This window comes from Camelus ferus, chromosome 24, assembly GCF_009834535.1.
Source record: "Camelus ferus isolate YT-003-E chromosome 24, BCGSAC_Cfer_1.0, whole genome shotgun sequence".
Lineage (NCBI taxonomy): Eukaryota > Metazoa > Chordata > Mammalia > Artiodactyla > Camelidae > Camelus > Camelus ferus.
Window position 1 is genome coordinate 4,669,775 of NC_045719.1, and position 25,685 is coordinate 4,695,459.

At 45.7% G+C, this 25,685-nt stretch overlaps 1 protein-coding gene across 18 annotated transcripts in view; it reads left to right on the forward strand.

Annotated features, from left to right (window-relative positions):
• Positions 1-25,685, forward strand: part of EPB41L3 (erythrocyte membrane protein band 4.1 like 3) — a 171,735-nt gene that overhangs the window by 140,542 nt on the left and 5,508 nt on the right. For 7 of the 18 annotated variants that reach the window (XM_032467488.1, XM_032467483.1, XM_032467487.1 and 4 more), the window contains 11 exons: positions 2,249-2,346; positions 3,041-3,216; positions 6,707-6,927; positions 15,659-15,712; positions 17,900-17,935; positions 18,129-18,194; positions 18,659-18,850; positions 22,645-22,719; positions 23,071-23,169; positions 24,138-24,806; positions 25,303-25,425. In XM_032467488.1, coding sequence (XP_032323379.1) covers positions 2,249-2,346; positions 3,041-3,216; positions 6,707-6,927; positions 15,659-15,712; positions 17,900-17,935; positions 18,129-18,194; positions 18,659-18,850; positions 22,645-22,719; positions 23,071-23,169; positions 24,138-24,806; positions 25,303-25,425 — 1,809 coding nt within the window. The remainder of the gene's footprint in view (positions 1-2,248; positions 2,347-3,040; positions 3,217-6,706; positions 6,928-15,658; positions 15,713-17,899; positions 17,936-18,128; positions 18,195-18,658; positions 18,851-22,644; positions 22,720-23,070; positions 23,170-24,137; positions 24,807-25,302; positions 25,426-25,685) is intronic. The other 11 variants (XM_006186926.3, XM_032467499.1, XM_032467490.1 and 8 more) reach the window with 10 other exon arrangements.

Consider the following 25,685-nt stretch of genomic DNA (forward strand, 5'->3'; position numbering starts at 1 on the left):
CAATGGTGTTATTAGGTAAGAAATCGGGGAGAATCTCAGGAAAAAAAGCATTGAAATTCCTGTGGGGACAGATTTCTGGGGGTGATTCTTGCGTAGTAAGAAGCATAGGACTTGAACAGAGTCCTCCACGTTTTATGCAAAGCTTTGGGCAGGGAGTAAATTACTAAAGAACAAGGGAAGTTAGAGGAGGGGAAAAAGACCCTAAAACAAAACCTCTTTCTGAGGGAGGGGAGGGCAGGAAAGGAGCATCGGCAGCTCAGGAAAACCAGCCGGAGAGGGAAAGGGACACAGTCGTGGACGACAAGGGAGGAGATTCGGGGAAGAGGTTACCCAGCGGCGCCCGACGTCACAGAGGAGGCGCTGGGGGTGAGAACTAAGTGCGTTGAGCTTGACGGTCAGGCCCCGTTGTGACATTGGTTCAGGAAGGAGTCAGGGCCCCTGGCAGGTTGCGGTGAGGGGAGGAGGGGGTGGCGGAGGCTTCCCTTCCTGACGCCGGGCAGGGACGTGCATGTCGGGAGCCCGGGTCGGCAGAAGCAACCTCAGAGAACGTTGTCCTTCCACCCCTCCTTTTTTTTTTTTTTTACAACCGTATGTACAGCCTGAGAAGAATGAGTGAGAATGATTATTAATGGCACAAAGGCTCTGAAGAGGTTGGAAGAAATGAGTACAAAGCAGAGAGAGAGAGAAACATTCAGGAAGGGCTGGGCGGGCTCGCATCCTTGTGCGTCTGAGGAGGAGGGCAGCGAGAGACTCTTCCCCGCTTCTTGCAGCAGGAAGTCAGCTTCTTAGACCCCCCCCCCCCCCGAGCGTAGCGTGTGGTGCACGTGAGATGCAGGGTGGATACGGGCGGGATGCTTTGAGTCCGAGTCCACGGTCCCCTGGCTTGTCGATTGCCCGGGTCCCTTGGGCGGTGGTGAGTTTCACGACCACGGCTGCATAGGAGCATCAGAGGGACAGTAACAGGGGAAGACAACTGCATTGAGAGCACCGGGATGTATCTCCCTGTCTCCCCTGCCCAGCCCCCCTCAACACATTAGAAGTAGAGTCGAGCATGGTTAGAGCGCACCTGCCTTGCATAGAACCCCTCCTCTTGGGTGTTTGCCACATAAAGTGCTTTTGCTGTTGATCACAGCAGTGGTCCGGAGGTTTTGTGCTCTTTTGGAAAGCCTTTACTGTTTAGGGTGATTGCCCTCTGGTGGCCTGATGTATCCTGTCTTCAGAAAACAAAACGTTATCAAGTGTCTGCCATAATCATGTTAAAATATATTACTGAGAAAGTCAGATATGTCACCTTGAAAAGTCGGGTGGCTGATGGAGTATCATGGAAACTATAGATGCTGAAAAATAGGAAAATGTGTTTTCTCGGCTTCTGATCTTACACAGCCAGCCCTCTGTATCCCAGGGCTCTGCATCTGTGGGGGAAAAAAAATTCCAGAAAGTTCCAAAAAGCAAAACTTGAATTTGCTGCATGCAGACAACTATTTCCATAGCATTTCCATTGTTTTTTACTATTTCCATAGCATTTACATTGCATCAGATAGTATAAATAATCTAGGGATGATTTAAAGTATGCAAGAGGATTACATGAGTGATTACACATGTACTATGCAATTGTGCATGAGGAGCTTGAGCATCCATGGATTTTGGTATCCATGGGGGTCTTGGAACCAATCCCCCTTGGATACTGAGGGCCAACTGTATACTGTATTGACAGCTGTTAGCATTTAACATGTTAATGCACAAATGAAATCAGCAGTATCTGATACCAAGTCATCAGATACGTAGGATATATGCACATTTCCAGACGAGATGCAGAGAAAATGTCATCCTGAGAACACTGTGAACCACACACATTTTATTCGTGTCTGTCCATTCCAGGTGAAGTCAGGATTTCGTTGAGAAACCATGAAAATTAGGCTCAAAAACTAGATCAGGACAAATTGGTCTCTGGAAGGAACACAAGCGTCCTTCTTTTTTTGCATTTAATTTTTGTAAGATTCATCCTTGTACATGGAACGTTTACTGCATGCATAATGTGGTGATCTGTACCCGCAGTACTGTAAGGCGATAGGAGATTCTTTTTATTAATGGATGAATGTTTGTAGTATGAAATCTGCATGGAGCAGTTGATTTCAGGAGTAAAGAAAAAAACCTGTGGGTGGTATTTTGATTTTGTCTGTTATTTGCTTGTATGTTATTTACGATTCCAAACTTCACTCTGCCCTTCCATGTGTCTTTTTAAATTTAGTTTGAACAATTTGAAAGCACCATTGGGTTTAAGCTGCCAAACCATCGAGCTGCCAAGCGTTTATGGAAAGTATGTGTAGAACACCATACATTCTTCAGGTGGGTAGAGACCAGTTTGGTTTTTCCCTAAGGAGGAAAGAGAACAATTGGCATCACTTACAGTGCAGAAGATTGTTGGGAAGAAGAATGTGGAAACAGTAGCCTTTCTATTCCTTCAGCTTTGTTGCCACCAGATTTCTTGATAAATCCTAAAAGAGCTTATAACTAAATTTGAAAGATTTTCCTTAACTTGTCTTATACTTACCTGCCTCATCTCCCCTTTACTATCTTTAGTGGCTTTTCATTATTTTCATAGGCGGTCCACTTCAGATGTCCAGTCTATTTCTTCTATTTCAGTAATTTCTCAATGCCCTGAACTCCTTTGCTCAAAATGGTCCTAAAGCCATCAGATCTGTGTCTGCAGAATCACAGATCATCACTGTTCTTCACCAACATGACCTACTTAATTGCTCTCTGGGTTTGCAGAACCATAGACTCTCCCACTGCACGGGATGTTAAAGTGTGTCTAGTCCCACTCAGCCGCCATTTTCCTTGTAGCCTCTGCGACGACACCACTTGAAATACACTGTATGAACTGATTTTTTTCTTATAAGACAAGATTCATTGCATGGCATGTTGGGTGTGGAACCTTTAGTACGCAGAGCACGTTACCTTTCAGAACAGAGTAGAAAGTTAGCATTCTTAGTATTTGGCTTAACAAACTTCCCGATGTTTTTTTCTTTAATATCTCTAGACTGTTGTTACCAGAAGCACCGCCAAAGAAATTCCTTACCTTGGGTTCCAAGTTTCGTTATAGTGGAAGAACACAAGCCCAAACCAGACGGGCCAGTGCGTTGATAGACCGCCCTGCCCCTTACTTTGAACGCTCATCCAGCAAACGTTACACCATGTCGCGCAGCTTGGATGGAGGTAGGTACCTCTTCCTGCTCCTTCATTATTCCTAGCGGCTGCCCAGGAGGAGGAAGCCATCATGAGCCTTTGATGAGCAGAGGTCCTCGGGGACAGTGTGAAATGCAAAGCACTTGTTGGTCTCTGGCTGAATGGCAAATTATAACCCCTCCAGCCTCGGAAAAACAAAAGTGCCTTTGTTAGTCTAATGTCTGTTGGTGGTGGATTTATATAAAATTACAGGCTGGTACTTAGGGATTGAGGAGCATAGCTTTCCTAAGCTGGCATCCTGAATTTGGAAAAAGATGCTCTCATTCTAAATATCATAACCACATATTTATAAGTCAGTTGGTTCCCTCGGCTGCAGATCTTTAATGATTATCAGGTCTGTTTTAGACGCTTTGTTTCAGAAAGAAAACTGAGTTAAATTTGTCTCTTATTTCTAAAATATGTTTATGAGTAAAATGTGACTTTCCATCAGCCAGTGGATAATAGCTGATAAAAAGGATTACGTTCAGGTAACAGAGCAAAGGCTGTATGTGAAATCCCCCTGGTTAATGCTAATTACTGCGGCAGACAGACGGGGGAGCGCACCTGTGAAATGGTCTCTGCCGCTAAGTCAAATGTGTGAGGGGACCAGGGAGAGAGTCACTTAATCACTTCAATGATATTTTCAGGGAAGGACATGGTAGTGAGTTTTTAGCAGGTGTTTGTTCCGTGTGACGGATTTCTCCCGCCGTCCGTAGTCGCGTGCGGGTGTACTTTCTGCTACAAGACGCGGCCGTGGGGCAGTCGGAGCTGCTGTATCCTTGGGCGTGGAGCCCACAATACAGAGGGCCGACTGTGTTGTTACACCATACACCCCGTTTTCTGTGGGAGACTCAAGCATCCGTGGACTCTGGTTATCTGCAGGGATCCCAGGACTGTCCTCACAGGTACCGAGGGACCACCGTAGTACTTAACATAGCAACAGAGCCATGGCCAGGGCTCTGTCCTCCGATTCAGAGCCCCTGGAGATCAGATGTCGTGTAGGAGGCCTGCCCTGTGCACACACAAAGGAAAGTTTCTAGCATGTATGTACGATTTTTTTAATTGAAGTACAGTCAGTTACAGTGTGTCAGTTTCTGGTGCACAGCAGAGTGTCCCAGCCACACATACACATGTATATATTCATTTTCATATTTTTTTCATTAAAGGTTATTACAAAATATTAAACAGAGTCCTATGTTGTACAGAAGAAACTTTTTTTCAATCTATTTATATATACAGTGGCTAACATTGGCAAATCTCAAAGTCTAATTTTAATAGTAAGCAAAAACATACAAAGTCACAGAGCCTGGGACCACCTTCCTCCTGACCTTTTTTGCCCCGCCCACTCCCCACTCACCATAGGGTCTCAGTTCTTCCTTCCCTTTTGCCAGACCCCCGTGTGGCTGCTGGGGTGACATGCTCCCCAAATCCCATGATTAAAAAGACCATATTGTCCTAATGGAATACTTTATAAACAATTTCTAGAGGACGTCAAAATTGTGTTATTAGCGCGATATTATCATTACACATTATGTCAGTGAAGCGGAAGGAAGGCTCACCAGGCATGGATAAATTCAGACCCAGGTCCAGGCGCCTTGCCTGTGCCGCCGTGTGCAAATGAGTTAGTCTGCAGGTCTCAGCTTCAGTAGTTTGTCATCTGTAAGATGGGGCCAAGGCCGCCCCGACAGGTGCGAAGGGTGAGTAAGGTGTAGACGAGGTGATGATAATGATGTCAGTATGTTGTACAGTTGTACAGTTACATGGGTGATTATCCTGAAGGCTTTTGCGAGCTGCCCTGGGAGGCCAATTACCGTTCTCTCTATCTGCTCGAGAGTCTCCTGTTTTCATAATATCTAACTTGGAGCCAAACTTTTGGGTAAAGTGTTTTATTAGGACTACTTCAAGTTGAATTAAGATACTGAAAATTCCACGTTAACATTGGTACTTTCTTCCGGCATCTTCCCCCTTAACGAATTTCTGTGGCCGAGTTGTGTGTTCTGTCGGGCAGGGTTGCAGGCACTTGTGTAGAATCACACCTCGTTCCCCCAAACACCACCCACTTGTTTAGCGATGAGAACCCAAGGGGACATATCTGTTGTGAATGTCGTTTTCCTCGTGACCTGTTGTGTGATACAGTGATGGCTGAGAAGACAGAAGACTATTGAGAAATAAATGTACTAATATCATGCTGTCTCTCTCTCCCTGCCCAAAAGTGATGTTAGTATGTTTTGTCTCTCATTCTTTGGGGTCCTGCCGATTCTCGAATGTTTTCTGTGCTGCTGCACTGGGGGCCATGGCTGCATGTTGGAATAGAAACTGCTTTTTGCAAGATTGCATCTCCTGTAGAGCGGCCTAATGGGCCCACTAGGAAACTGTGTCTCATACGAGCTTCTTCATCAGCAGAAAGAGATTAAAAAAATGTCTTAGTGAAGGTATTTTAGTAAAATGATTTACTATTAAAACAATTTCAGAATTTTTTCCTTACATTTACGTTTTAAACTTCCTAACATGTGAAAGATTTAGAAAGATTGTATTTTGCCTGTGATTAGCTACTCTGTATTTGAGAAGCAGCTTTTCTAAATTATTTCAGTAAATGTTGTGGTACCTAAAACCTAAAATAACGACCACCGAGTTTCAAAAATTTAACTGAATGAAGCATCTCTTTCACTAAGACATTTTAGCCGGGACGAAGGCTGTGTCATGTATCTCTTACGTTTGCATGCTCTGCATTTGCATGAATTTCATTAGCAACCTTTGTCTGGTTTTCCCAGAATACTAGAGGTGAATGAAAGGATGCATAAAGCGGTCATCTCTTTCAAGTGCGGTGACAATTAAATCGTCTCTGCACTTTAGCTGAACGGAGTTTGGCCGTCTGAATTCTATAATCTCTGCCAAGAGGGTTACTGTTCATTATTACTTATGTAACTTTTATATTGTAGGAGTGGTAGACTCTTCAACCGCTAATAATAATAGTGGTAGCAGTAGTAATAATAATAATAAAAAAAAAAACATTCCAGTGCTCATTAATGAATGGCCCTTCCAAAGGTGTGTTCAAAGCCAAGTGCACTGGAGCAGTTGTCTGTCTACTGAAAGCACTGCTAGTTGTGGAATTTGCCCCTAATTGTCTGGTGCCAGGGGCCCCCCGTTACTCTGTGGGGTAACAGGCTCCACGGCAGCTCGGCCTCCCATCTGTCCGCTCCCACCCACCCTCACACACATCCTCACCCGAGGGCCCGAGAGTGGATGGCAGGTGGCCTCAGGAGATGAGCTTGGAATCCTGCTGAAACACTGTTAGGGCTGGCGCAGAAGGACGAGCCTGGCATTGCTTAGATCAGGGACCTGTGGTGCTGACCTCCCTGTTGAAGAGAAACCCGGGGTCTTGCAGGGGCATTTTTTTCTGTAACAGGACGATCGGCAGTGCTATTCTGTCTTCTGACTTAACTCTTCCGGACTTTATTTCTTCAATTGTATTCGCTTTTAGCGTCGGTGAATGAAAACCATGAAATATACATGAAGGATTCTGTGTCCGCTGCAGAGGTTGGTACTGGCCAGTACGCCACAACAAAGGGCATCTCTCAGACCAACTTGATCACCACTGTGACTCCGGAGAAGAAGGCGGAGGAGGAGCGGGACGAGGAGGAGGACAGACGGAAAAAGGCCGAGGAAGCCACGCCTGCCGCTGCTGTACGGCACGAGGGCAAGGTACATCCCCGGCCGCCTCCCGCAGACCAGAGGGCTCCCGAGTGGCGCTGAGGCTGGAGACCAGGCATGCGTGCGTGAGGGTCAGGCCGATTCCTAGTGCAGCCTTAGTCACGTACATATTGTCAGTCTGTAAATTATTATTTCCTGTGCCAACATTTTTCCTCCGAAAGACCCTTTTTTAACTTTCTGGAAATGTTTATTGAACACCTTGGGTGCTACGTAAGACTTTCAACAGCTGTCCTGTCTGTATAGCTTAAAATACGTCTGGTGGCGTGTTACACTCTCGTGTTTGGGCTCACGTTTCAGAACTGCACTGAAGCTCTTTTCCTTGTTTCTGGCCCCATTCTCCTACCCACGGACTGTCCGTCTGTCTAGGTATCCAGCAGTTGCATTGCTGCTCTTCTGACTGCAAGTAACTGAGTGTTTATACATCCTTCTCTCTCTTAGGCTTATGACTATAACCTGATTATCAAGGTAGCGAGTGGACATGTTTTGGAAAAGGGATATTAAGGCAGAACATTTCAGGGGAAGACAGAGTGAACTTGGCAGCAATTTCTCCAAGGTGTTTTATCTATTAAATTTGGTCACTTCATTTCATCCAAAATTCAGTTAATTTTTAAACATTATGTTTATTTCTGGAGATCCATCACTGTAAAGCAACGTTTCAGAAAAATGAAAGTCAGAAAAACATGTAGACAACCTGCTTCTGGTGTGGGGTTTTGTATGTGGCGGAACAGCTCCGCTAAAAGTCAGACACCACGTGGGGAGGTTTATACATAATAATAATGGAAAAACAAGAGTGGGTCTTGGAGTGGACAGAGTACAGAGTGAAAGGAAACAGCCAAATAAAAATGCTGTGTAACTTTAGAGGTTATGCTAAAGCTAAGGTAAATTTCAGAAGTGCTCGTTCACATGTGGGCTTTTCAGATATAGAAGACGGGACAGAGAATTACCCAGGGTTCTCTAGAAAAATGCTCCTTTTGAGAAGAATTTAACAGTGACATCTAAATGGGCAGACTAGCAAACACGCCATCCATCTGCTTATGTTAGACTATCCCAGTGACCCAGTCTGCCATCCTTTTTAGGGTAGATCGTTTATTTACCAAACACAAAAATAAAAACAGGATATGCGCCAACAGCAAGAGTGTTTGGATCACTTCTCTATTAAATGTGCTCTGTTCCGGATTTTCCTTTTACATAATTCCTGTTCCATTAAGTCAAGGCGGGTTTTAAGTAGGACCCGAGAAGAAGGTGACATACTTGAAAAGCCAGTGTGTCCCATGATTTCTTGATACCACCCACGCCCACACTCCGTTCTCACAGGTGTGTAAATATGATTAAGTGGCCCATAAAAGTAAATGACTTGTCGTTTACTCCAAAAAAAAAAAAAAAAAAAAACCAGATACAGTCTCACTTTATTGGATTTTCAAAGATCAGCGATTTGTTGACATAAGATGTAGCCCTGGGCCAGCGTCACGCAGGGCCATTTATGCTGTGGGAAAATAAAAGGACAAGACTGCGGCTCTCACCGCCTGGGTCTCTGAGAAGCCAGCACTTTGACCCAGCTGCCTTCTGAAAGGCTGGGGCTGAGGCCTCCTGCTCCAGGAGGCGGACGGCTGTCTTACCGCCCACGGGGCGAAGCCGTCTTTTAAAAACCGCTTTCATCAGCAGCACAGAAGATAAAGCGGTAGTTGTGTTCTTCCCGCTTCAAGAAGTAGCATAGAGGGTACTCATTTTTCAGCCAAAATGAAACTGTATTACTGAAAATGGCCCTTAAATGACTGGCCCCTAGATTTCTTTGAGAGGAGGCGTCTTCCTGGCCTAATGATCACCCCGGGTGACAGGGCAGCCTTCTGCGGGCAGAAGCCAGCTCGTAACTTGAACGTTGTCCTCAGTTCAGTGAGATTCATGCGGGGTCTTGTTTAAGACACAATCTTTTAAGTCAGATGTGAGTATTCGGAAAAGATATACTTGTCCAGTACCAACAAGGAGACCCTTCTGAATTCTAACAGATCCATGATGTAATTTTGTCTGTGCATTCTCTCACCCTCGGTCTCTTTATTTACCAAGTCAGAATCAGATAACCGCCCCAAAGCAGGCCGGGTAACATCCGTGCTGTGGTCACTAGGCAAAAACACGCACACGCTTAAACACACACAGAGCGGAAGTCCAGGCACCTTCAGGCTCCGAGTGACCCGGTCTTGAACTCCCGGCGGTAGCAGCCTCTGCGTGGGGCCCAGGTCCTGTTTGGCACTGGCCTGCTTCCTCCTTTTCCTCCTCGCTCAGCAGCCAGGGAAGGAGGGCGGAAGAGCCTCACTCCCCCTGCAGAAGCCTGCACGCAGCGGGAGCACTTTCGCGGGATGCCTGCCTTGATGGAGCTCTTAACGACTCAAACCAGGCTAGCTGCGCGTACCGCCCGTCTGCTGAGAAACCAGAAGGCGGGGAAATGGTATCTTCCAGTTATTCATGGGCCACAAGTAACACAAAGTGAGCGCTTATAAACCATCTCACAGGAAAACACGTTCTTTTTTGCTACTTAGCTGGTTGAAAACACTTATTGAAGGTCCATGTGCATCGGGGTAAAGGAACCGAAAGAGGAGTTTTCAAAAGAACCTTAGTTCTTTGTGAGTAGTTAAGGCTCCTACAGTGTTCATCGCTGAATTCCCTGATCAGAACTGCCTGTCAGATAGGAGTGGGGCCAGAAACATCTTGATTTGGAAACCCACCTGTTTCAGATATAACCGACTAACCAAGGAAAAGGTAATGCTAGAGATTTTGTCTAAAATAATCAAAATTTGGATTCATTCTCCTTTGAATCCAGCCGAACTCCAGTAACGGATCTGTTAGCTGGAGATCAGGAGAAGTTATTGAAAGTCTTGGTTTTACGTTTGCTCTCAACACCCTAAAAATTTCTAGAGTTATTGGTCTAAACAAAATTTGGGGCTTTTTTATTTTTATTTTTAATGGTCTTTTTTTAAACCTATATTTATTTTTCCCCTTAACGGAGGCACTGGAGATTGAACCCAGGACCTTGTAAACAAAATTCCTGAAGCGTGTGAAACATGTAGACATTGAGATTACCCACAGATGCCTTCTGTTCTGATTTTTTTTTTAAGCCCACCCTGTATTTGATTGTCCAATGGGAAAACGATGGCCGTTCGTGGCCACGTTGGCATGCAGCTTGAATACTTTAAAATCCCTGAACAACCCTAGTGCTGAATTTCTTGTTTTACGGTTTTGTATTGATGCCCACAAGGAAGTTAACTAATTGCAGTTTTCTTTTTGTCCTTTTGCACCTCTGTTTGCTGCTTTCTGTCTCTGTCTCTCTCATCAGTCACCCGGGCTTGGCACTGACTCATGTCCCCTGCCCCCCCCATCGGCCCACCATCCCCCAGCATCTCCCCCCGGGCTCCGCCGGAGGTGTAAGGAGAACCAGCGCCCCCCACCGGGGCTGGAGCCGTCCCGGGACCCCGGGCACCTGCACTGGGAGCCTGCCTCGGACCCCGACGGCCGAGGGAAGCCGTGCCGAGGGGACCAGGACATGGCTTTTAGCTACAAGCAGCAGACGGGCAAAGGGGCCACCCTGTTCTCCTTCTCCTTGCAGCTCCCCGAGTCCTTCCCTTCTCTGCTGGATGACGACGGCTACCTCTCTTTCCCCAGCCTGTCCGAGACCAGCCTCCTGCCCCAGAGCTGGCAGCACTTCCTCCCCATCCGCTCGCCCTCCCTCGTGCCCTGCTTCCTCTTCATCTTCTTCTTCCTGCTCTCCGCCTCCTTCTCAGTGCCATATGCCCTCACTCTCTCCTTCCCTCTGGCTCTGTGCCTCTGCTACCTGGAGCCCAAGGCGGCCTCCTTGAGTGCCTCACTAGACAATGACCCGAGTGACAGTTCAGAGGAAGAGGTGTGTACCTCGGCATAGAACACACGTCCCTGTCATGTTCGGAGCTGCGGTCCGAAGCAGTGTTAGACGGCTGCTGCGATAGTGGTCCTACTTTCAGAGCCTCATTTATTGTCTGTGCCGATGCGTGACGAGGTTGTGTGTGGGGGGAACACCGCCCGGCCCAGGGTTAGGCACAACACCATGTGGCCGGAGCAGTCGGAGCCCAGCCCGGAATCCCACCGCTACCCACCGAGTCCCGCGGGTGCCGGAGGACTCAGCCCAGGTCCGCTGTAAATGAGTAACCCGGGGGCTGTGTAGAGAGTCAGGGCTAAGTTGAAGGCGCTGCTCAGGTTCCGCTCGATAAAGGAAATCACACAGAAGACAGATACATAACTTTCAGCTAGGTCCATGGCGAGTTACCGAAACGCATCCTGACAGAGTGATACCCGGTGGTGACCCGCGCTGGGTAGAGGATGCTCAGGTGTGGCGGGAGAGCGCACCGCCGTCAGGGGTGCAGCATTATCATCTGGGTAAATGCCTCCCTCTCCCCCCTGGAGATTCCGAAATGCCCCCACTGCTCTTTGATCGTCATTGCCAGACCATCACTGTGACTCCCGGAGGGGAGCCAGGGCCCATGGGGGTGTTGGGTCAGGAAGGATGCCTGAGCAGTTTCAGACGCCCAGTGACATCAGCCATTGGCAGGATCAGAAACAGGACCAGAAAGAGCAGCATTTGAAAACAGCAGTTTCCAAACACAGTCAGGGAAGACTCGTTTGGGGTTTCTGCACACTGTCACAGGGGCTGAACTTCCATCAGCAAGAGTGATGTCAGTGCACACGTTGGGGGGCAGCCGTTCTCTTAGCTCCAGCGTGAGCCCCTAAGTCCACGCCTCCCCCTGGCGAGGCCAGGGAAGCCGGAAGGGCCTCTGTGGCTCTCAGCCAAGCTTGTGTGCGGTGGGGAAAGGACTGGCGCCTTCAGCCTCTGTCTGAGAGGGCATGCCACCTGTCAGTCTCCCGTCCCCTCCTCCCAGCCACTGGGTGGGGTGACGTAGCCAATAGTTTTTCCTCTTAATTGTTCCCTGTTCCCACCGCTCCACTGCCGGCTGAACAGCCCAGCAGTGTCCTTTGTGCAGCCTTCAAACAGAGCGCACAGAAAAGAACAGAAGCGGCCACCAGAGGCGCCTGGCTGACACCTACCCTCCTGCCTCCACCTGCCCCGGCCCCTCCAGCAATTCTGTTCCCACAGAACAAGGGGTTTTTTGTGGCAGGAGACAAACCCACTATACCTCGCGTTGAAAAAGAAAACCACACGGTCAAAGCAACACTAAAAAAGGAAAGTCTATTCAGCTCTGGGCTCAAATGCTAATTCGAGCTGCACCTGCGAGCATGCAGCATCGCGGGGGTGCGTGTGTGTCTATATTTAGTGGTGTTGTGACCATTTCTTTGCAGCAAAAAGGAAAAAAAATGGGAATGGTCTCACAGATGTTCTAAAGAAAAGTTTAAGCTTTTCAATCTGATTTTGCCTAAGAGCCCTTTCCAAGGCTCTTGGATTGTATATGACTTAGCTCCAAATCTACCTTTATGTAACCATTTTCATATGTGGAAAATATTTTAAGATAAAACAACTCTAAATCCTAGGCTTGAATATCTCTACTTCTTATAGTGGCAACATGATCAAATAATGTAGGGCTAGACCCTCCCACCATTCAGAACACAATGTTTATCTGCAAAGACTTCGTAATATTAACTGGTTTCCAACCTGGACATCTATTTTTCCTTTAGCAATGGGATTAGTCATCAAGCTAACAGAAGGCAAAAAGATTGCCACTTTCGGTTTTTTTCTGAATTTTAAATAACTGAACTTTTATGTAGCCAACCACACAGATCTTGTGCCTAATCCAGGGTGTACATCTTGTTGTAATCAGTGCATGAAAATTAATGTGAAACTCGGGCATGTCTGCATTACATCAGCAAAACAAATCACAGCAGTTACTCCTTGCAAGCTAGTGACCGCATGATCAGAGCTTCCCCTATGTTAGGCCCCCTGGACTTTGCAAACCTCTGAAACCGTGGAGGGGCTCCGGCCGTGCAGCCCCCCCGAGCCCTCCTCTCCAGCCTGGTCACCCGTGGCCTGACACGCGACTTTGTATTTGGCCCTCTGTTCAGTGTCGTCTCAACCCCAAGTGTTAAGAGCTGCGCGCCCTGGTTCATGCTGAGCAGGAGAACACGTGTAGGTCGTTCCGTTAAAAAAACAAGAGAGAGAAATCGCCGTTTGTTGGCATGGCCTTTTGCAGTCCCTGGGCCTCAAGCCTTGCGGCAGCTCAGCTCTGTCACTTTCGTTTTGCAAAATCGCTAATGACTCTAGTTCTCTCTAAATATTTTATCGTCCCTGCTTACATTTTTCACGTGTGGTGGTGGCTTAATTAGCTCCAGCCCTCCTGCAGAGGGAGGCCCAGTGTAGAGCGGGGTCATCATTTCAGGCTACGAAGCTGACGGCCGTTCCCCCTCCTGTGCTGCCCGCGTGGCCAAGTGAGAAGAGGCAGCACGCTGAATCATCTTCATCTGCCAGGAGATGGGAGCTGAGTTTAGCTCACCACACCGTGAAATGTAATCATGTGTCATTTTGCGAGGAATTTTTGGACAATACCCAAAAAAGGGAGATGGACTAAATCTGGAGGGAAAGATCGATCACATGATTTGACGTTTTAAATTGCATATTACAGGGTAGTTCACGGCTTGCCATCTATTTTTCAGTTTTTAATCATAGGATATAAGTAACAGTCTTTATTCAGCCTTTATTACTTCATCTATTAACTGTTTATTGACCAGGCACTATGTTTGTTGAGTGACTGACTGACCAGGTGCTAAGCAGGAATTTGAGGGAGTTTAGACACAGCCCAGGCTATTTGTGTGTAGTAGGGGGAAAGTATTATCATTATGAAATGCTGTGTTGATAACAGTATTTCCGATCCTTGTAGTCACGTGTGTGAGGTCCTGGGTGAAGCGGTTAGTGTCCATCACCTGACACAGGGCTGTCATTTTCCCCACTTTACTAGAAGGAAATCGGAATTAAAATACGAAGCCTGCCCAGCCTGCCGCAGAGTTAAACAGCAAGGAGTTGTGCTCATGTCAGTCTGACAGCAGACCCCTCGCTCTGAACCGTGGCCGTAATTCTGGTCCCAAGATGCTTGGAAAGCAACTGAAGGGAATTCTAAAGCCACGAGGAATAGAATCTAAATTGGAAGAGAAGGACTTTCACAAGATCTTTTGACGTCCTTGGCACAACCAGTTAGCACACTGAGCACAAGTCATTCTTAGCTGCTCTTGAAAGCCTCAGGTTTCCTCGAGTCATTCTGTACCCTCGAACTGGAACCTGTCCCTCTTCCTAATTCAAACTGGCCTTCCCCTAGACTGTCGGTTGGGGAAGCCTTGCTAATGCTGCAGCAGCGATCACCCTAATGAGAAGATTACTAGCCACTCCCCAGGGATCGCCACGTGGGTCCGGTCGTGAAGCTGTCAGCCAGCCCTTTACCACCTATCGAAAGTGACTTCCCGCGTAGGCAGGTGACTTCTGCCCGGTGGTCAGGGTGGCAACCTGAGGTGCACATGCCAACCGTGAATTCCAGCTCCTTTTCTTTTAGGGAAATAGAAAGTGAAAGTTTGGGAGAAGAACTGCCAAGAAATCAGCCTCTCCAGATGTAGGTGGACATGACACCATCCCAACCCTCCCGCTTAAGAGTCTGTGTTCTTTGGGGTTAGAGATTACTCACAACCGTGCAGCCTCCACGTGCGATTTTTGTTCTCGCTTAATCAGTCGCATATCTTGCTTGGCTCAAGGGAATTTCAGTCATGACTAGTTGATATTTGTGGAGGGAGAGTCGGTTAATATTATATTTAGCATTTAGAGATCCCCAATTTCAATGGCTATTGTTCTGCTCACCTCCAGGAAAAAAAAAAAAAAAAAGCTTTTCTTTTAAATCATAAACCTCTATAAACCAGATTAAAAACAATTATTGTGATTCTCCCTGGAAAAGCTGGGCTCTGTCAAATGCTGTGCTTTGTTTTATTTGTCTCCAAGTAGATGTCTTTCTCCCTCTCTCTCTCCTGATTTTTTATTACTTTATTATTATTATTTGCTTCATTTGAATGTGTTTTTTTTCTTTTGGAACGACATTGAATTATATACTTCTGTGTACCTCCTTTATATTGGAGGGTGGGACAAACTAAACAGATAGTCTTAAAAATATCTAGTTAGCCACACTACCTGAAACTTGAGTTACATTTCTGATATGCGTAAAACATGCCTGTGAGTCACTGGCAGGTGCTTTTTGTAATTCAGAGGTAATGCAGACAGCCTGGTGGTCCTAGGATGGATGTAAATTATTGAAATGTTGTAAATGAGGGGCTGAAAGTCCGCAACTGTTATAGTAGCTTTTTATTTAAATTTACTTTTTAATTTGCCTTTTAAATGTGACATATTCCTAGATTTAAAAAAAAAAAGATCTATAAACATCCGTTTTATTTGCATTAAACGTTTTTAGGAGCTCTTTCTCGGGGTTTGAGTAGAAGTGGGGAAGGAATGACATGGCACCAGACATGTCAGCTTGGCTGCCACACTTCTGTGGTTTCTGCAGGCTGTGTGCCTCTGGTCTCCCCCTGAGTGGCTCTGCTGATGGAACCTAGCTCTGGCCTTTCTTTTGCTTTTGTTTGAACTTTCATTCTTGTGGGAAGGTAGTCTGATAACAGATCACAGAAAAAAAGAATGAAGTCGGACCCAGGCATGCCCCGTTTGACCAGATGGTTTGTTTTCTATCCCTGCCTTCCTCCTGGAACCTGATCACTTCGGTGGTCGTAGACCGACAGTGAGCGCACAGACACCGCGGCTGATGGGGAAACCACCGCCACTGAGGTTGGTATCGGAACTGAGGGCACCGGCCGGTTGCCTAACGGACATGCTCTCTGGGGTGGCTCTGCGTTTGAGGACTTTGCATCTTAGCTTGTAGAGTGGGGGTCGAGTCTAACTTTAGCCGTAGGAGTTAAAGATCTCCTCTTGCCTGGACCAGTGGTTCTCAAACTCTGGCAAGTGGCAGAGTCACCTGGAGGCACCCACCCTCCTGTTCCTCATTCAGGGGAGGTCCGGGGAGGACTCAAGAATTTGTGTTCCTAACAGGTTCCCAGGTGATGGTGACTCTGTCCACTTCACAGTCACAGTTTGAGAACCACTGGCTAAACTGATAATACTTTTTTTAAAATGTATTTTACCCAAAATGAGAGGCTGTTTATGTGCGAGACTCATAATGAGCGGGAGGGAGGGTCACAATTAATTAAATTAGCGTATTGACTGGAATCCACAGATGCATTTTTAAATCCCAAAGGGTCAAAATACTAGTTGAAGTTACATTTAACTCATTTTGGTGTGCTGGATGTAGGCACTCAAAAGAAATGAATTCTCTAAGCAAGAGAAAATGAGCAAATTACTATTATCTCTTTCTTGGAAAAAACGTCACATTGAACTATTGTGGGAGAGATACTATGCTATTATTTGTCCTTTATTAATTCTTAAGGGTCCGTTAAATTTGCCTGTGGCTTCTCTACCAATAACTAAATTTTTTCAAGTCTTCTCTACCAATAACTAAATTTAAATTTCTGTAAAAATAATATTTACGGATACTAACAGAAGTCAAGATGTTCATTTCTCAGAGTGCTAACAGAATTTATGTTTTACTTTGTAATAGTGTTTACATTAGGTTGTTTTTTATACTAGGTTGTTTTTTGCATCATCAAATCAGAACAATATTTTCTAGCTGAGTATTTAGGAAGAACTAAAAATGGTAAAAGTATTACCTATACATCACTTAATTGAAAATATCTTCAGAAAAACATTTCAAAATGGAGTTTAGTTGCATTTCTTCCTTTTGAAATGCCAAAGTTCAATTCAAAGCTTGGAAATCATTTTTTAAGTTGAAGACAATACTGTGAAACTGTTATCCAGACTCTTTTAAGCAGTCACTTATAAATTGATTACAGGGTAATTTTCTATGCCAAATATAACAAAATTGCATCTTAATTTTGTAAGAATTATTTATGTGTAGCCACTGATACATTCCATAAACTTCCCTGTAATCCTGATGTGTGCTATAAATGAAAAATACTATAATAACAATACTTAAAATTCCTATAGCAGTCTTAACATTTGTTCTACACCATTTGAGGCATGCGCCTGAGGACATGTAACATAGGTTGATTATAAGGCTTAAAAATAAAAACGAAGAGCTATGAATCCACCACAACTTAAGAATCACTGTGCCACCAGAGCTGTTAAGACTTCCCTGTGTGCCCTCTAATGCTTTTTAAATACGTCCCGCCTCTCGGGAGCCAGTGAACAGTAGTGCATGGTGGGGTGTGCAGGTTATACAGTCTGGCCCCTGCTGAGACCCAGACAGACTCATCGATTTTGCTGAAGTCCACCTGCTCAGGCACCCCCTGCTTCTCACCCATAATCTCACCCTGGACCCCCTCTTGTAGTTGATTTTTGTATTTGATGGTTGTTAATTTTTAAAATTTCCTTACTTACCCCATATCAGCACTTTCCCCTCCCAAATTTGTTCCTAAGTATGTGGGTTCAAGAAATTCAAGGTTCTAAGAAATGTTTAATGTGGGAACCTCTGTGGTAAGCTCTTTGAGCCTCGGTTCTCTGGTGTGCAAATTCGGGGTAGGAATAGCTAACCTCAGAGGATAACTGTGCTTCTGCATTTCGACGTGGCTCCCCGCACTCCCTGAACCATTGCTGATGCCCATTAAGGGCAGCGCCCTGGCTGTGGCCTCCCCAGTACGAGTGTGCACTCGTCACACTTGGAAGTCTTAGGTTAAAGCATCAGAGACCCACTGAGCGAGGACTCTCTCACTCCCATCTTCTTATGAAGCTTCATGACTTGTGTGTGAGAATGTCGTGGTTTGCACGTAAGAAAGAAACAGCACCTCACGTAGGAGCAACGTAACACCCTCCTTTAGCGAGCTCACGTAGACCATGCTGCTTCCGTCTTGGAGTGACTTGCATGGTAAGACTTTATCTCCCACTCTTTCTTGATGCTGGCAGTCGGACCAGGAGGAAGATGCAGAGATCAAGGCACAGGTAGAAAACTTAAAAATCAAACGAAAGCCAAAAGCAGCGTGTGATGGAGTCGTTGTCCGTCTCCGGTGTGGGGCCCCTCCAGCATGCTCCGCGGCGGCTACCTGCTGTCGGTGCCGCGGGGAGGAGAGCACGTGACACTTGTTCCTGTGACTATCATGTCCCTTACGTTTCCTTTCTTCTCCACTTTTTTCAGAATAGTCTGATTAAGCGAATAAAGGGTGAAAATGTGTATGTCAAACATAGTAATCTTATGTTAGAGGTTGGTATCGGTGTAGACCAGTGCATGTCCGTGTGTGTTGGTTTCTTTTAGTGGCTGACCTGTGTGCCCGTGCCCCGATGCATGACCTGTGTGTTCTCACCTGTGACTAAGCGGGGCTGCCCTTCGGCCGCCGCCGACCCCTCCCTCTCCTAGATGTAGACCCCCTTCCCTGCGTGTTGTTTATTTTAATTCTCTGGTTACATGCGAATGACACTCGTGACAGCGGACCTTGGAAACGTTTGATTTTGTGCTTGCGTGAACTGAATTTTGTCTTCCTCTCATTTCCTTGGGAGTCACACATTTTCACCAGTGTGTCTGTGGTGGTGTCGTGAGCCCTGATCAGAATTCGTGGAGTTTGACTACTAATGAGATAACGGCGTTATTTTTTGAAAAGAGCGAGAGCAGAGAAAGGAAAACCAGTGTAAAAGCAGCTGACTGTTGGATTCTTTATGTTCTGGATGTAGGAGCTAGATAAAACTCAAGACGACCTGATGAAACACCAGACCAACATCAGTGAGCTGAAAAGAACCTTTTTAGAGACGTCCACAGACACTGCCGTCACGAACGAATGGGAAAAGCGGCTTTCCACGTCCCCGGTGCGGCTGGCTGCCCGGCAGGACGACGCGCCCATGATCGAGCCGCTGGTCCCTGAAGAGGTCGGTACCTGGGCTTTGGGCTGCCCTGGGCTTCTGTGCGCCGGCCTGGCTCCTCTCCGGGCCCTGCAGCCGGTGTGGGGGGGGGGGGGGGGGACTTGGCCAGCTTCTGAGCAGAGAGATCTCTCCGCTAGTCTGGGTGTAACTGGTAAAATGATTCGGGGGCTGAGGAGTGAGTGAGTCACATCCGATGGTGCCTTGGAGTGAACAGGGAGACTCTGGTGCACACCTGCTGCTTCTGACAGTAAACGTGGGTTTCACAGCTGGGAGACGTTGATGTACTGTCTTAATGAACAGACACTTTTTCTGAGTATACTTCTGCTTTAAGAAATGCCCTGAAAATTCATGAATGTTTCTCATCAGTTGCAAGATGAGGCCTATTGAATGGTCTCATGTTTAACTAAATGCTGTTCTGAAGTTGATAATGTTTCAGGACATGTTTTACTCTGGAGATACTATAACCAGGCTTTTACTGGTATAATCAGTGTTTTGATTTTTATTTATAACTGATATATATATATATATATACACACACATACACACATATATAACTGATTATTTTAACTGATTTTTATATATGTGTATATATATTATAATTTATAATCATACGTATTATGAATTATAATTTATAATTTTATCTGATTTTTAGTAGAGGAAGTAGGTGCCAGGATGCCTTTCTGAGTAAGAGTTTTACGTGTAGGAACACTCTAAATATCCAGCTGGAGCGAGAGGGTTCAGCTGGTGTTGCTTCAAGGCTCCCATGAGCAGCGGCGCTCACCTGACTGCCGCCTGTTACACAGCACCTTGCTTTAGCTGCCTTTCAAAAGAAGTATTTTGCTTATAACTGCATCTTTCTAGCATCCTATTGATTAACTTCTTTCTTACCAAGATTCCCTTATTGTGAGGTATTTGTCCAGGAAGCCGAGACAGAACAGAAGAAAATTAAAACTTAGGCCTTTATGAGAGAAAAATCTTTGAAACAGTCATCTGTATGCAATGCTTAGGTCTTGGCAGCAAAAAGAATACAATTACGCTTATTTTGATCACTTCCTCAACTTCCGTTGAAAGCAGTGACCACAATCACTATATTCATGACAGTTCCCATCCTAGTTTAAAATGACAAGGTATATCTCCATTTGAATTACTTTGCAAAGGGCCTTTTTATATAGAATAAAATGAAAAGTCCTGTGCCCAGAGTCTTCCTGTACCATTAAACACCAGTTTCATTCAGATTGCTTGAGATTCAGGACGTAAAAATTTCAGATTTTTCCAGATCAGTTTAAATATTGTTGTTCCTGCATTAGTTAAGAGTTATTAGTTATTAGTTATGGTCACATCCATTTTATTATAATTGGTCAAGTTTGGCTAACCCTGTCTCCACTGGGGTTGGAAATAAGAAAGAACGTTCTGGCTCTGAGGATGGCTTTGTTCAGGAATAAGTTACAGTACCGCTGGCCGTGAGTTCAAAGTTAATGAATGAATGATACATATTAAATAAGGGACCTTTAAACAGAGACACATATAAAACAAGGTTATGCATTGATCAGTTGAAAATTTGATGGCCAGAAGCTCCCAGGTACCTAGCCTTGTCTTTCCCAGGGGAGCCGTGGTTCAGTATTCACTGATTCAGTGCCCACGGAGACTTGATAGAAGACAACTGCCATGAATAACTAGAATTAGTTCTCTTTATGCATTTGTCTACTTTCTTGTCCAGCTTTACTTTTGCTATTCAGGTCTTGGATGAGCCTTAAAAATCCTTTCACGGATGGAGAGAATTATCTCCATTCTCTGAATCTGACTTCTGTGACACTCCATCCAGACCTTGGGCTGCAATTCTAGGTGCATATTAAAACCACCTACAGAAAATTTTTTAAACACTGATGCCTGGGTTCTATATCAGAGTCTGATTTAATCAAGTGGGGGTGCGCCGCACACAGTACTGTCATTTAAAGGCTCTCCACATTATTCTTATGCAGGGCCCAGTTTAAGAACCTCTGCCCTGGGCAGAAACGAGAGTCACGGCTCTGCAGAAACTCTTAATCACCTGAGCAAGTAACACCTCTGTGAATTTTGCATACGATTGTAGGGCCTTGTGTCCCAATTATGACCCAGAGATGAACGCTTAAGTAACTAAATGAAATGGTTGGGGTATACATCTGACCCAGCAGTAACCCGAAGTAAATGTTTAGATGATCAGTTTTTCTTTATCCGTACCTCTTCACTTCTCTTTAGCCGGGCTCGCTGGGGCTTGGGGTTCACCAAACGTAGGATTTGATGTTAACATCTGTCCCCTTATGTTACCCTTCTCTGTTTTGGGGCATACACAGTTCTGGGTGTACACAGCATTGACCTTTTTAATTACAGACACGGACATCTTCAAAATTAATTGATGTCAGATAACAGGATATGCTGAAAACCACTGTTTTCCTGCTGTTGTTTTTTTAAGCTTTCATCTTAGGAAAAATACTTAGCTCGGTGATTGTAATTAGAGGCCTAGCAGGGGTATTATGAAAAGTACCTATAATTTTGACCTTTCCTTCCTGTTTCTCATTTCTATTTGAAAAAGAGGCCATGATCGAAAGTTTAAAAAAATAAATCCACATTTAATGATTCCACATGGTACATTTTGCCTCTTCCAATTTCTTTCTCCAAAATGGGGCAGGACAGGAATTTTTTTTTTCCTTCAAAATGTCTTGTTTATTCCTTATTAAAAAGGAGCATATGAGAATGACGCATCAGAATTTGTCAGCAGGTCCTTCAGGAGAGTTTCCCAGATGCTCCTCTGCAACCTCTTGCAGGCAATTGATTACATATCGTATTGATGGATTCGTAGACACACACATAAGAATTTTAAATACCTCTCATAAAATTATATTGCTTAACAAGAGGGTTTTTTTTTTTTAAAGTTCCACTTGTCTAGAAACTTTGACCTTTGTGTTATTATTTTTAAACTACTCTTCCAAGATACCCTGTCACTCTCTGTGGAGTTGTGTGCTGTGCAGAGACAGGCTCGGTAGCTAATGTATTGCCACATGAATTAGGCCCATTTGATACTAAAGAAAGGGATAAAAAGTAGATAAAAGGAGAAAACTAGTTCTAACCTAGCATATTTACTCTTTTTCTTACTTGTATGTGTTAAAGACAGGTATGACTTGAAATGCTTAATAAGATATTTTGAAGTTGATTTTTCAAAATTATTCACCATGTTATAAAAGTCCAAATAAAGCTGTAACCTTGAGTATATTTTATATTTATTTGGGGAACACAGAAATCAATGTAAGCACCCCGGGCTTTTTCAGATTGGAGCTCCCGTGGTGACCTATGTGTATTTCCTTACTCTTGGTCAAGCATCACTTCAGTGGGATATGATCGAGTATTTGTCAGAAATGGATCTCGGGATTTATCCCTAATTTGATTTTTTTTCAGTCTTAACATTTTCATTTTAATACTTACTTTTATGGTGTTGCAGGTGACCGGCACGTAGACACTGTTCTCGTGCCAGGAAGCTGTTTATCGCCACGTTGGCATGTTCTGTGTTTGTAGAAATGAAAGATGTTGGAGTCCTCAGGACACCAGAAATTCAGAAAAGCAATCTGTTACTCTTTGGAAATAATTATTAAACGTTGAGATGCTTTCAGACCATTTTTTCAAATTAATTAACAGTCATTTACTTCATCAGGAAAAAAAAATGAATGACTATTATATGTGTAGCACAGCAAAAGCACTCTCTTCCTAACTTGCCTTTTTGGAAATTGTCTGCTTCCTCTTCTCCATCCCAACCCCCTTTATTCAAACAGACCAAAGAAGAAAGAGTGATTTCTGAAAAAGTTATATTTTTGCAGCAAGGAAGCTCTCCATTCTTTGAGTCTCAGGTAAAAAACAAGCATGAAGGAATTTTCCAGAAGGTGAATTTCTCTCCAGATTCCAGTGTCATTCAAATGTCTTTAGCTTTTCTTTCCCTTTAAAAATTTTCTTTGTTGGCCACTGAGGTAGGTATGTCATTTTTGCCTAGATTCTGGGGAGGGAAGTAGGGACTTTCCTTACTGTTTTAGTTGTTAGCCATCATTACTTTGTGGCTTTTGCTCCCAGGTGCCTAGATCTGTGTGTCTTCATTGAAGTGTCATGACTATACTTTCTAATGATATTATTGGGGCTTTTTTACTGTCTGTCTCACCCATTGATTGATTCTGAAAGTTCTGAGCTTTCGCTGGTTTTCCCACTAGCCGAGCGTCATAAAGGAAACGCAGGAAGGAGACTCTGCGGGCTCCGTGTTTACCTCCCGTCAAATCATTTTCCAGAAAACTGTCCCGTCGACACTAGAGGTTATTTTTCAATTGATTTCCTTTAACCCAGCACCAGCCCTTAGATGAGTCAGTAATCCTTTCTCTTAAGGCCCACCTGTTTCTAGATTCGAGTTTTCAGGCTGTGAGAAATGTGACAGTAGAGAACATCTGAGTTTAAAATGTTAACCGAGGTGCCATGTGCTCTTCTGTAACCTGTCAGACCTGCCGGCGGCCCCTGCTGGCGCCCCGGCAGGCTGCCCGGGGACAGGCGTTGCTTACCCTTCTGTCTGCCTTGCTGGCGCGCGCACTAGGGAAGGTGGCAGAGAGACTCTCGAGACGATGGCCTTCGGCTGTAAATAAGATTGCAACAGCCCACAGACCACGGTGGCCCGTTTGTCAGAGGCTCCAGCGGTGTCCTCCCAGTGGGAGGTACTTCACTGCAATGCCTGGAGCACAGGTGCACTCAGTTTATTGGATAGTAAGTGCGAGGGTAGGTTCCGTCTCCTGTGAGAGGAAGTAGAAGTCACAGGCATGGAAAACGGTTGGCACAGAAAGTTGTGGAAATGCTGGCAGGTTCTTTGGGAGAACAACAGATACAAAGTATAGTGTTCTATTTCGCATGGAAAACTGTGTGTGTCCACACAAATAAAGCTAAATAAGTTGTACAGCAGCTTCAAATATGTCATTTAATCTTGAAACATGAAATGATCAGACATTTAGCATGAGATTGAATATATTCCTTGGCCAAGTTTCCCACCAAAGTGTCTTCCTATTTCAAGAGATCTGAAATTGAGAATCTACCTGCATCCTGTATTCCTAGTTGAAGGTTAGAGGTGATAAATTCCAGGTGAGGAGAGACTGCAGCCGTAATCAATAGTAACCCCAGCCCTGTGCAGTCACTTCCCAGACCTGAGTGTCGCTCTCACCCTGATTGTCTTAATGGATTCTTATTTTAGAAATGGGATACCATCAGAATTTCTAATTTAGCTTTTATATTTCAAATATAGGGCACAGAGGATTGGGTTATTGTAGACAGAGTACCCACTGAGATAGTTGATGGTGAGTCGGGAAAGATTGTAACGTACAAGGTGGTGACGGTGAGCAGCGGAACGGGCGACGTCCCCGCCGACCTGCTGGAGTCTAGTGCCGTTGAAGTGCAGAGCTTTGAAGACCTGGCCCGAGAAATGCACTTGAAGGATGAGAGCAGACAGAAGATATACACGCTTGGAAAGTCCTATGATACCGTATCTGGAAAAATTGTTACAATGACAGGAAAAGCCAAGGATGGGGAGAAGGTGGCACCGGCTGAGTTGGTGAAGGCCCCCCCGGGCCTGGTGGAGTTCGAGGTCCTGAGTGCCATCGCCGATGACAGGGCCAGGAGGGGTCCCGAGGGCGACACGCCGAAGCGGAGGTTGTCGGAGACCCTGGCTCCCATCAGGGAGGCCGAGTCCCGGAGGCAGAGCCCGGAGGATGGGGACCCCGGGAAGACCCACGTGCCGGGGAGAGATGCCGGCCCGGAGGGCGCGCGGCTCAGCAGAGCGGAGCCTGAGGCCCTGAAAGTGGGGCCCTTCGGTCCCCGCAGGAAGAGCCTGTCTGAGTGGAGATACTCCCAGGAACCGGCCGTCACCGTCGCCACCGCCCGTTACGTGACCGAGTCGGCCGCGGCCCGAGTCGTGGTAACCGGTGCCTCTCCGGGGCCACCGCTTCCGATGCCAGCATGACATTTGCCGAGGCAGCCCTTCCACCCCGAGCCTTTCCGTTTCTCCTGCTGTTTGGCTTATGTTGAGAGCGGCCAACCCAAGCTTTTTAGTTGTTTTCCTGGTTAAGTCACCACCGCGGTCCAGCGCGAGCATCTGGACACCTGCCGTTTGGTTTCCAGCTCCCGTCCCCGAGGCGGGATGCTGCGGCTGGCGCTTGCGGTGAAGGGGGAACGTGATGGCTTAACCCAGCACCGCCCACACCCCGGGACCTCTCTCTGCTTTCCCACACCGGAGCTCGTGGTCACCCCGATTTGCTCTTTTATTTCCCATTCTTTTCTGTTTCCAAAGTCTGGATTCCTTGATCCCTCACCCTCAGTCCTGCGCCCCTGTCCCGTCTCACCAGCTGTGAGTGTGTCTGTGCCGCTTGTGTCCCGACCTCTGTGCTTGACTCTCCATTTCTTTGTTCACTCAGACTAAGCAGTCTTCTGGCGAAAAGCTCATGGATGGCTCTGAAATCCTCAGTTTGTTAGAGTCTGCGAGGAAACCGACAGAATTCATAGGAGGGGTTACTTCTACTTCTCAAAGCTGGGTTCAGGTGGCCGTTTACTTCCATCCTTCGTGTCCCTGCCTCTGCCTGTTTGCCTTTCTTTATGCCTTTTTGGGGTGTGTGTGTGTGTGTGTGTGTGTTTTGCATCCAAGTGGCTTTGCCTTAAACACCTGAGAAGTGTCTTCAGTTACATCCTCTGTGTCTGCTCCGCATATCCGTCATGTGCCTTTAGCACCATTACAAGAACATGCTTCAGTTGTTCAGAAAGCAATCGTGCTGAGAAATTTTAACAGCATTTAATTTTCTAA